The sequence below is a fragment of the Tachysurus vachellii genome, chromosome 11 (genome assembly GCF_030014155.1).
Source record: "Tachysurus vachellii isolate PV-2020 chromosome 11, HZAU_Pvac_v1, whole genome shotgun sequence".
Taxonomy (NCBI): domain Eukaryota; kingdom Metazoa; phylum Chordata; class Actinopteri; order Siluriformes; family Bagridae; genus Tachysurus; species Tachysurus vachellii.
The window spans coordinates 9742725-9755479 of NC_083470.1; the positions used below are offsets into that span (position 1 = coordinate 9742725).

Here is a 12755-nt window from a genome sequence, read left to right on the forward strand (position 1 = left end):
AAGTTTAAATGTTGATTAATTATAACCCAAGAACCAACAAATACATAAACAAGCATCTGTGCGAATGTCTTGAGAACATAACATAAAAGTGTTGTTTATTGCTTTACTTTCTTTATCCTTAATAAAAAAAAAATTATACAATGTTTAAAAACATTGTTTTTAATGATTATATTTGTAATGTGTGGCTGTAGTGGGCTGTAAGTGCTGTGGATAATTATTACGTTTTATTCTCTCTGAATGATGTACAAACACTTTGCTTATGTTTAAAATATCTCTAATCTTTATTGTATTTGTAAATGTTATCCACATCACTGGAACACAAACGTTAGCTCAAAGATCTTCGGCTTTTTCCGGTTTAAATGTCGTTACCATGGAAACGTTAAAGGTCGTTACCATCGAAACTTAAAAGCTGAGGAAGGAAGAAAAAAAAAACAGCAAGTAGCTGCTAAGCTAGTAGATATTAGAAACGCAATATAAGTGTAACTAGCTAATTGGTCATTTAAATATGTCAATTCACCCACTTGCAAACCCAAAAGGAACGAAGAAATTGTGTGAGCTTTGTCAGAAACCAGCTCATCTCCAGTGCACAAAATGTCGTGTCACATTTTACTGGTGAGTTCGAGCTCAAAAGTTTGTTTACGGTTCATTAATATCCCGTATCAGTGCAGGGAGTTTGTGATATTATATATACTTTATTACTGTGACTATATTACAAAATACCGCAGTTATATATAGCTCAAATATTTTGATAGGCCTGATCTTATGACGTCTCATTTTGCAGGTTCTGTATGTTCGTTTCTATGGTAACCGGTTTTTATTTTAGCATTTTTGTTATTAACTTAACTTTTTAATTTTATAAATAGAGGCTATAGTGAGGGAACGTTTTTTTTTATTATTTTTTTTTATATATAGCCTACAATTTCTATAGCTGCAGTTATTATTAACAGGAAATAACTTTTCTCATATGGTCCGCAACTATAAACAGATAAAAAAAAAATCAGTGTGAGGTGTTTATTAATAATTCAGAATTGTAATCGTTGGCAAGCATCTGTGCTGTATTAGAAATAAGAATAAATAATTTCGGCATGTGCTGTTATTGGAAAATAATCAACTCTGTGTCAGAGGGTTTCAGTGAAATGCAGATGTTGTCAGTATCCGAATGAAGCACTAGGTGGCGCCATTTGTACAAGGATTGACTTGTCTCATTGCATAGCGTTTTGTCTCCTGACACAGGAAGGTCAATTTAGTTCTAACAGCCGGGGGGTGGAATTAAGGGGCGGGAAGATGCTGAGAGCTGCTGAGAGCTGCTGAGAGCTGCGTCCTTTTAAACAGGAGGAGAAAAACGAGTACAGACAATATGAAAGGGCGTGGATCACAAAATAATACGTGCTGCTTTGCTCAAACACCTTCTACATTTCCACCAAACTGCTTTTGGGGCTAAGAAGATATTAGATTCATTTGTTGTCATTCTGAAATGACGCCTATAAAAGACAGCGTGTATGATGAGTATTTTAGATCCGTTAGGGCACCTCGTTTGGACAATACATAGATGGTACACTGCTCGTGAACGACAACGTGTTTGGGGTGCCATTAGTTTCGCGTTGGCTCACGTGACCTGTTCTAAGCCAATCACAGAAAGCCTTTCGCGTTAGTGGGGCTCGTTTTGAGTGCACCATCGATGTTGTTTTGTGGGACTGCAGTTACACAGGCGTGGCATGATAATATATCTAGGTAACTAGTAAAAACGTCTGTTAGCACACACTATATTGTACAGGAAAGGAGATCAGGAGGCTCCCGTGATCGAGTGATACATAGACTATACGTTATTTGGATTAAATCAGCTCTCTTTTTATGTTTACTAATAAATCTTACTAATATTTAATGTTTTAGTGCTAGCTAGCTAATTAAATAAAGCATTGTTTGTGTTTATTGGTGTGTTTGTTAAAGTTTTGTTGAAGGTTTTTGTTTTAACAAGTCGGTGGATGTTAGCATTTAATATTAATACTAATATTTCTCTTGAGCAAAATGAACAGAAGCATGTTCCAATTTCTACTTGACCATGACGTCTTGTTTTACTGGGGAATAAATATAAGGTGACACCAGTTTCCATAGTCATTTAACAAATATGGTGAAGAGAACAAATACATTTACAAATGAAATGAGACAAAGGTGGGGGCACGGTGGCTTAGTGGTTAGCACGTTCGCCTCACACCTCCAGGGTTGGGGTTCGATTCCCGCCTCTGCCTTGTGTGTGTGGAGTTTGCATGTTCTCCCCGTGCCTCGGGGGTTACCTCCGGGTACTCCGGTTTCCTCCCCTGATCCAAAGACATGCATGGTAGGTTGTTTGGCATCTCTGGAAAAATTGTCCGTAGTGTGTGAGTGAATGAGAGTGTGTGTGCCCTGTGATGGGTTGGCACTCCGTCCAGGGTGTATCCTGCCTTGATGCCCAATGACACCTGAGATAGGCACAGGCTCCCCGTGACCCGAGGTAGTTCGGATAAGCGGTAGAAAATGAACGAATGAATGAATGAGACAAAGGTTTGTTGACCTTCATAAGTCAGACACTGGATATAAAAATGCCTATATGTATGTTTAAAGGCTTAAAAATATCTTTCTTCCCCAAATTAGGAGAAGGAGAAGATTCTGTGCTATTATGTGTCAAAAGGAGGTTTCACGAAATGCACTAATAAATTGCAGCAGTGCCAATAAATGTGACATTTAGTTTTGTTAGAAAATATCTGGAATAAACGATTTCCCTCATGTTTTCTTTGTGAGATTAAACTAAGTATCCACAAAGACATTTTGATATCTCTGTAGCCATTTAGGAACTTTTAACAGAAACAGAATTTTCTTCTACCTTAGCGTTTACTTTTAACTTGTTTGTTGGGTAGCAGTTCAAAACTGCTAATGATAAAAAAAAAAAAAGAACCAGAGCGATAAAGGTCCACTATCTTACAGGGTGTCAGGTATTTTTCCTTTGCCGCCCCCCTTTTCCACTAACATGGTACTGGTTTTTATGACCAATGAGTTTAAATTCGGTCTCATCTGAGTACAACACAATTCTATTTCTGGTTTCTATTTTCTTCCTCTTTCTAGAATTTATGTGCACACATGTGCAAATATGCAATACAGTTTCTGGAGACTGAAATTTGTTTTTCCCCAGGATAATAGATCATGTCACATAAATTCTTTAGGGTGTGAAAAATCTGCAAATCTTTGTAAGGAAATTAAACAATTATTAAACAATCAATAATTTAGGCAAAACAGGTAACTGTCTAGTTTGAATAGAACATTAATTGTGTTCATTTTATAAGCTTGTTTTTTCCTAATTCTCCTGAAGGCTGCCAACACCATTGTTTGTTTTTTAGTTGTGTCTAGTCAGTTACTTTGAAGTGCTACCGAATGCTTGTGGTTATAACCAAGTATATGACCACAAAATATGAATCTAGTTATTAAGTAGCCATGCACAAACAGTCAGCAGCAGATAATTTGCTAGTTGCAACAAATTAAAAGTTTTCGGTCAGTTTGTCATAGAAATGTACTGTCAAAGATGTAATGCATCTCTCACAGAAACATTTATCTGGGACATTTGAAATAGATAGATGTTTCTTTTATTCATTCATTTGCAGTAACTGTTTTATCCTAGTCAGGGTCATGGTGGACACAAAGCATAGCCTGGCACAATCTAGGAAAAAGGTATTCCACATGGGATGCTAGTCTATCACAGGGCAACACACACTGCTCGTTAACATGCTACTGCCATGTTTCTGGGAAGCAGGAGGAAACCAGAAACCCACATAGGCATGGGGAGAATTTGTAAAACCCCACACAGGCACTGGAACTCTGAAGAGATTATACTACCCACTGCTTTGTCACTGTGCTACCCAGGATGTTTAATAAAAATAAATTATTTAGTGAGGGGCTTATTTGCATATTGCAGCCTTCTGCGATATCAGTACTGCAAATGTCAATATTTTGTTGCCTAACAAGCAATATATTTTTTCATTCTGTGTCTCTCTGCAGTGATGTGACTCACCAGCAGGAAGATTGGAATAGCATCCACGAGAAAGTGTGTGAGCTGCTGATCTTCATACGAACCCCTGTACCATTCTCCTGCTTCCAGGCTGAACGAGACATTCATCAGATACAGACACTGAAAAGATTGGTACACTGTTTACGACAGTCTCAATCTGCAATTTGTGCATTTACTCACACAGCCTGTCCACTAAGTATCTCTGTACTGATTTTTTAATGCAGCTAACTCCAGAAGCCACATTTTAATCAGGATATGTGTTTGATTGATATTAGGAATACATAAAAGACCTCTCCCATGGTACAGCTAAGAGCTGGGTGTCAGAAGGGAAGTACAGGGAGGCAATGCCTGCAGCTCAGCTTTCCCTGCGCTGTGCTATTGACATTTACGGCTCTGATGCTGTTGAACTGGTGCCAGCCTACTTGCTGCTTGCCGAGGCCAGTATAGGTGAGCCAACACACACAAGTCTCATCCTGATCCAACAGAGCACGATTCTACAGTGTAGAACTTGAGTCTCAGCTGGCACTACTTAAATGTGGATTCGGCTCATTTTCGTCTGATAATTTATGTAAACTCTTCAGAACAAATTATAGGGTTGCATTTTAAAACTAGGATACATAGTTCACTCCAGAACTGCAGTTTGTATCTGATTACTGTGATGATATGAGCTGTGTTATTAATAATGTAAAAGTTGTGATTCAATCACCATTCACTCACATTGTTGTGAAACCCCTTAGCCTAAACCCCTAACCACATTGATGTAGAACCAGAACAGCCAAATTCATCCATCAGACAAGAGAACCTTTTTCCACATGATTGTTTGGTTTCCATCATGACTTAAGGCAATTAAATAAACTAATGGATTCGATGGTGCTTGCAGGTCTTCATGATGATGTTTGTTTAGGTGTATTGTCTTTCTGGGAATAGGGTTTTTTACATATTGAGAGCATGTGCCACTTTAGTTGTAACGGTAGACTTGTAATGTCCAAAACCTAATTTAGCACTGGGAATATGCAATCACAGCTTTTACATTTTTCTAAATATATTTAATATTTAACAGGTTTTCAAACTATACTGACACGCTTTCTTGTGTAGGTTCATGACATATAATTCCAAGTAACTTCATTATAGTTCCAGGTTTCAACACTGCAAAATGTGTAAAATTTCTACCATTGAATTGCCTTTACCCAGAGTCTGGTGGGTCTGTGTCCGTGTTAGGTTTTAAATCTGAATGGGATGGAATGTATATCCGAATATTTCCAGATCAACAGATTCTCAGTGTGCATTTTTTTCTATACTGTATGAATGTGCCGGTGTCTGTTTTTCCTCAGGTTTAGGTTCCCTGATCCAGGCGGAAAGTTGTCTCTCAAAGGTAGAGTGGATGGTAATGAAGAGCCCGGGTTGCAACCGGACGGTTCTTCTTCATCTGCTCCACAGAACCTTGGGCCGCCTGTACTCAGCCAAAGGAGACTACAACTCTGCCCTGCTGCACTTTGCTAATGATGTTAGTCTTTACCTGCATCTATTTGCTTTGTTGTGGGTTTGTTTGTGCATACAAGTGTATTATGTAAATGAGAAGTTTACACTGAGTAGAGGTTTTTGCATTTGTGCATGCAGGTGTACTATGCGAGCGAGGAGTTTGGTTTGGACAGTGTGGTGACAGCTGGAGGCTATTTCTTGATGGCAAACATATTCATGAAACAGGAGAAGACAGATATTACAATCTCACTCTACTCAGAGGTACATCAACAACTTCTACACCTACCATCCATAATATTTCCCATTCACACTATTTATTTTCGTGTGTGTTTGTAGGTTGCCAGTACATGGCATGCTCACCTGTCTAACTTGATGGAGTGTTGCAGTCAGGAGGAACATAAGGGAAAACAATACTTTGGTGAGCTGATGAGTCTCTCATCCTAATCTCTAATCTCATTCTAATCTCTAATCTCATTTTAAAATAACCAATCAAATCAAGACAATCACAGAAAGCAGTGCATCAGGGAGCATGAGTATCATTGGGTCTTTTTTCTCTCTCTCTGTGTATTTTCAAATGGAGAATGCTTCATTATTTCTTTAATAGTGTCATAATTTTGCAGCACATGCCACAGTGTGGCAGCCAGTAAAATGTCTGCATCATAACTTCAATCCCGGGGTCATTTTAGTGTCTATACAGCAGAGTTTCTTTGCATATTCCACCCATATCTGCACATCTATGTGTTCTTGGGCCCTGTGATGGACCAGTCTGCCATCCAAGGTGTATTTCTGCTTGGATATGTTTCCAGTATAGGATTCTGTGACTTTGAATAAATGAATGAAAATCATTTATAAAACTTGTTAAGTTGTGTGTATAATGTGAGCAGGGTTAATTTAACGGTACGTTATGTTAGTTGGTTATAACAGCAATGCCAAACACATTTATCTATTATTTATATAATTAAATTGCAGGAACCCAAAAAGAAAGAGATATCTTGATAAAAAAAATATATGTATCTACCATTCTATTGAGGCAGTATAACAGGTTTGAATCTTGCAACAAAATGATATAATTGTAAATTGACATTGTTTTTGAAGCATTGTTTCAAGGTACTCAGAACCAGGATCTGCTGATATTAATGCAGCATTATTCATGATGCAGCTCCTTCTTTTAAAATGCATTTTCTTTGAAATCTATGTTACATAAATCCAATATAAAAATTGCTCGGCGACCACTGATTAGATCTCAAGTAAGGACAGGTGCTAATAGTGCATTCTTTCTCTTAATTTTCCTCTAAAGGCATGGCCTGATAGTGATTATCACTCCCACCTATAACCTCATTCCAGCTGGCCACTTTATCCACCATAGCACCTGGTCACGTTTGAACCTAAAACTTAACCTGGGCAAGGACAAGCCCTCCAGGACTTTTAGTTTACTCAAAGCAACAACAGCAATGCTGCATCATACTGAAGAATAAGCAAACCTCACCCTGACACAGCTTAATTTCGGATGCAAATATGCGTCCCTTGTGTGTCTTTCCCTGCCCCATCTCTCTCTCTCTCTCTCTCTCTCTCTCTCTCTCTCTCTCTCTCTCTCTCTCTCTCTCTCTCTCTCTCTGTCTCTCTCTCTCTCTGTCTGTCTGTCTGTCTGTCTGTCTGCACTGTTCTTGTGTGGTGCAGTGCCTCCCACGACCAGGCTGTGCTGAGGGTAGTTGTGTGCTCTACACCGTGGTCAGCCGCTCCCACTGCACTGAGATGCACTGAGCTGCTGATACTGCATAAGCTGATCCTAGATCAATACACCCGCAGCTGAACTTGGGTGGATGACGTGCCAAAAATAAAAATACTATACTGTATCATACAACAGGGGGCACGGTGGCTTAGTGGTTAGCACGTTCGCCTCACACCTCCAGGGTCGGGGTTCGATTCCCGGAGGTGCCTTGAGTGTGCGGAGTTTGCATGTTCTCCCCGTGCCTCAGGGGTTTCCTCCGTGTACTCCGGTTTCCTCCCCCGGTCCAAAGACATGCATGGTAGGTTGATTGGCATCTCTGGAAAATTGTCCGTAGTGTGTGATTGCGTGAGTGAATGAGAGTGTGTGTGTGTGCCCTGCGATGGGTTGGCACTCCGTCCAGGGTGTATCCTGCCTTGATGCCCGATGACGCCGGAGATAGGCACAGGCTCCCCGTGACCCGAGGTAGTTCGGATAAGCGGTAGAAAATGAGTGAGAGAGTGAGAGAGTCTCATACAACTCCATGTTCCTGTGATACACAACATGCATGGAGGATCCTTTTTTTATGAACATAACAAAAATGGATTATTAGAAAAGAAATAAAACTAAAAATGTTTGCATCTAATCAGGCATCATATGGTTGTCAACCTCTTACCTGAAAATCAGATAAATTGCCATTACTGCTTTAGTATAATTAATTACAGTGATTTAAAATGTTTTTGAGGGTGACTAAACGCTCGTCATTGATTACTAACGAGAACAGATTGTTTAACCCCAAAATATGAGATCATACTGAGGTTTATATTGTGGCTGATATTGATCTGAAATGCTTGAATTGCACTGCATCTGACTTAATGTATTGTACAGTTTTTTTAATCTCTTGAATGTATGTGATGACCCAGATCTTGTATGTGAATACAACTTGTTTTCAAGGCTGTTGCTATCATGCTTGCAACATTTTGCATAACTTGGAAACAAACCCCCCTTCAAGTTTCTGGGCACTACCATTTCCCAAGACCTGAAATGGGAGTGCAACATAAACTCCATTATCAAAAAGGCCCAGCAGATGATGTACTTTCTATGTCAATTAAGGAAGTATGGTCTGCCACAGGAGCTGTTGATGCTGTTCAACAAAACAGGACAGGAACAGACTGCAATGCACAGTAAAAACAGCAGAAAAAATAATTGCAGATTCCCCAGGACTTGTACCATACAAGAACCAGAAACCGGGCAGGAAAAATCACTACTAGCCCTTCACATCCTGGACACAACCTCTTTCAGCTCCTCCCTTCTGGCAGGCGCTACAGAGTTTTGTTTACCAAAACTGCCAGACACAGGAACAGTTCAATCTGTTCCTCAATCACCCTAATTAACAACTCACCATAATTATATTCCCTGCTTCATATCTATAAGTACTGAACTGTCAGTCATCACATCATCCGTAAACGTTACACGCACTACTGCTGCTGCATATTGTACAAAAAGCATAATATTGCACAATACTGTTATTTGCATTACCATGCACTTCTCACAAAAAATGATCAGTCAAATATTCTGTATTCATATTTATTACTCGTACTGTCTACATTGGATCTCATCGTATGTCTTGTCTTGTATAGTATAGTGTTATTTATTGTCTGTACTTTTGAGAGTCACAAACAGCTGGAACCAAATTCCTTGTGTGTGTCAACACAGTATCAAGTATTGGCTAGTAGTCAGAGCTCAGATTGATATAATTCTGTAAAAAAAAATGTGTTTTTCTTATTTACCCAGAATACTCAAATATACTACAATAGAGTTGCAAATCTGTTATTATATACATGGCTTCTTAAAGAATTTATGACAAGAGAAAGTAATGACAAGAGTTATTATGCTCTTATGCTACTGCCCTTGTTTTGATAGAGCACAGAGTGATGACTTTCCCTACGAAACTTCATAAGAGTTAATATCTCCGGCTTGTTGCATTATTATTTGCTTACAGGGTGTTTACATGGCTAGTCAACCTGCATGATTGTCACGCCCATTATTTATGTTCAACAAATAGATTTCCTTCAATAAATTTCCTGTCTAAAACTTTTAAAAGTCCTAACTGTGGTAAGGTTTGTTTTTCACTTTCATTTTGATATTTGCTATAACTGATTAAAGCCGGAAAAAGATCTGACTTGATTTTGTCTTGGTCACATCAGAAAAAGCTGCCATTTTTATGTGGGTGTGTAGACTTTTTATTTCTACTGGATCACAATGTACATTGTTTCAGCTGACACCTTCACTAATGCTGAAATGTGTTGTTTGCATGTATTTAGATGAGGCAGAGCGTGCAGAGGTGAATCGGATGTTGTGTGTGATGTTTGAGGCTCAGGAACAGGATGTAGATGCACAGCCTGATTACCAGACCACACCGTCTCACTCTCTAGGCCAGAAGGCATTGCTGTCTCACTGTCTGGCTATGCTCTGGTTTCTCTGCAATGACCACGAGAAGGTAAATTTCTCCCCCTTGATCTTTGAATTCACACACACACACACCCACCTCACTATTTAGAATATACAAATGCACACCTGTATATTCAGCCTATTCATATAAACTTAAATGTCATCACAAGCCCTAACTCAAACTGTATATTGACAGGGTAAATATGCAAAAGAGCTTGAGAATCAACTACCATACTGTATGTTGGTTTTAATTCCCATGTCCTCCCAAATCACCCCATTACTAAGATTTACATCATTAAAGCTTGACTACAAATCCCAAATCAAACCCTTACTATGCTGAAGGCAGTTATCAAACCCAGCACTGTACCAGTGCACAAGGAAACATGCATCATGATTTCTCTGTCATGGCACTCAGGTGCTGGAATGGAACGTTCTCTGGCTGCCCAAACAGCTGTCGCTGGTTGTCTTCACATCAGCATTGTAGTTCTACCTCTTCATTAGATACTTAAGTACTTAAGCAAGCACTACATCTACAAACTAAAACAACCATAATGTTCACTGTGCTAACTGCACTCTAATAGCTTTGTGGTTTTCTCACAGCTATTCTGTCCTGTTGGAATAGAGTGTATGCTCAATGCTTATACTGTAACTGTAAATCTAGAACAGTTCTAGAGAGATCCTGTAATCATGTTATTATTTTTTGTAATGTAGTTTGAGCTGCCTATTGAAGGTACACCAGAAACACACCAGATTATTTTCTTAAACACGTGCCACACTGGCCTGCATGGATTTCTATAGCATGAGAACTGCTGTGATAATAAACAGCTAAGTGATAATGAAAACCTTATCCTAAAATTGAGCAATCACTCTGTTCTACATCAGGCAAATTATTTGTTAAACTTTTGTGCATTAATCCTCAGTTTGATTGCTTTTAGAGGTTCATATAATTGCTTTTGTGAATAATTCTGTACATGATTAGATTTTTAGGAGCAAATCAATCTGGATGAATTGCATTTTATGTGCTACCTTGAAGAGTAACTGTCTAAAGCTGGCCATGAGATATAAATTTGGCCTCTTTCCTTTAGAAGCCCTGTATCTTATCTCGAACACAATTACTACATTTGCCCCATAATCCTCTTCTTTTCCTAACTGAATCTTTTACATACCTTTTTGTCCCAGACTTCCGTGTCTGGAGCTTCTGCTATGTGTATGAACACAATAAACCTTTCCTGACTTCATGCCCCAACATAACTTGAACATAAGGAAATACACGAGGCAGCGTGAATAAGAGTATCTCCATAATACACAACGTAGTAATGAGAGGAAAACATCCCAAACCCCCTTTTTGAGTTCACAAAGTCAGTTGGTTATATCAATGGTCAGTTGTTGAATCACTTAATCTGCTGTTCTGTGAATCAACATGCCTGAGCCAGCACAGGGATTAGCGACAATTACTGGAGCTGAGCTAAAGCGGCTGGTTCGTGTAGAGGTGTGCACATGGCTTTTTTTTTTATATCCCACTGTAGACTCCTATGATATTTTCTAATGAACCGAGATTTCCAATGAATTTAGTAAAATGAAAGCACCATCCCGATACGCTCCCACATTAAACCACGTGACCTGTCTTTGTCTTGCACTCTTCATATATGACCCCCCACATGATGGTAATTTCTGTTTAGTTGTATATCCTATAACACTTATAACAATAGACATTGACTGAGAAAGCCAGAGGCAACGAGTGCAAGGAGTATCACCAAGATGACACAAGGAAGAAAACATGACGGGAGCCAAGCGCTTCTGGGAGTCAAGCAGTATTAAGTGTGTTGAAAAAATGTTCAGTAGGAGTAAATTGTGAATAAGTCACAGGGAAAACCTTTTTTACTACAGCAACAGTTCTTAAACCTTTCATGGGGTTTTATATTGTCGTACCCACAATGCATCCAAGTCCTGGCGAACACTTCTAATGCTACATAACGGCATGACAATGCAGCCAGAGGCTTTTCATTTTCAATGAGTTCTGGTGTCTTCCGGTGGCACGAGCGACAGCAAACGGTAGCGAATAGATGTGGGCATGTCCAGACACGTGACAAAGTTGTGAAAAGTTTAACTTACAAATATGCAGCAAGTTGTTGCCACGACTACCAATGGAAGGGAAGACAGAAGGGCACACACTACTTCTCCTTCATCTCATATATGATGCATTCATACACTGATGAATTTTATATACTAACACCAAAGCTTCCTCCAGAAGGTTTCAGTTTAACAGCAAGAAAATAGATTTGTTGTAAATTATACTTACAACACTTACTGATATATGTTATTATTATTATGGCAACCAATAGTAGGAATTCCTACTGCAACTTCATAGTACGGTTACCAGTGACTTGTAGCAATAAAAACATGAACATGACTGTAGCTTATAGTCAGGTGTGCTACTAATACTAATGGGATATACATTTTTGGCCTCAGACTAATAAAATCAGGCCAGATATGGATTTAGTTTTACAGTCATTGTTGTGACCACCATAGCAATTTACACCAATTTATTTTTATCATTTCTTCTTTGATGTCTTTTTTTTTTTTAGCATTTATTTGTGTGTGTGTGCGTGTGTGTGTGTGTACAGGCGCTGGACTTTGGCAGGATGGCAGAAGACTTTATCGAGGAGTATGAACCCAACAGTCTGGCTGATTCCATCCAGAGTCTTATACAACAGGCAGAAACACACCTCAACCCATAACAAACACTCATCGTTCACCACAAACTAATACATTCAACACTCATCTACTAACACACACAATAATAAACCAGTACACTCAACACTCAACACATAACCCTGACTAATCATAATGCACCTAGCCCTCATAGATGCCCTGCTTACTCATAATCTCAATATAAAAATGTGCACAGCACTCACACTCTGTCCTCAAATATACAAATAATACAATACAAAACAACTCTCCTTTTTATAAACATCTCAGTCGTGAGGCTGTAGAGTTAATGACTGGACTTTGTCTTCTTGTTTGCTTCTAAGTAGTGATTAGTAGCTGATGGTGTATTGTAAATCAGAATGGTGTTAAATAAGAGCA

At 38.9% G+C, this 12755-nt stretch overlaps 1 protein-coding gene across 1 annotated transcript; it reads left to right on the forward strand.

The window, feature by feature from the left end:
- The first annotated feature begins 420 nt into the window (after nt 1-420).
- On the forward strand, nt 421-12677 carry zmynd12 (zinc finger, MYND-type containing 12). Its single transcript, XM_060881245.1, has 8 exons — nt 421-612; nt 4024-4165; nt 4309-4480; nt 5365-5537; nt 5651-5773; nt 5849-5930; nt 9542-9717; nt 12293-12677. Exons 1-8 carry the CDS (start codon nt 506-508, stop codon nt 12404-12406), a joined length of 1089 nt encoding a protein of 362 aa, XP_060737228.1. The 5' UTR covers nt 421-505; the 3' UTR covers nt 12407-12677.
- The last annotated feature ends 78 nt before the right edge of the window (nt 12678-12755 follow it).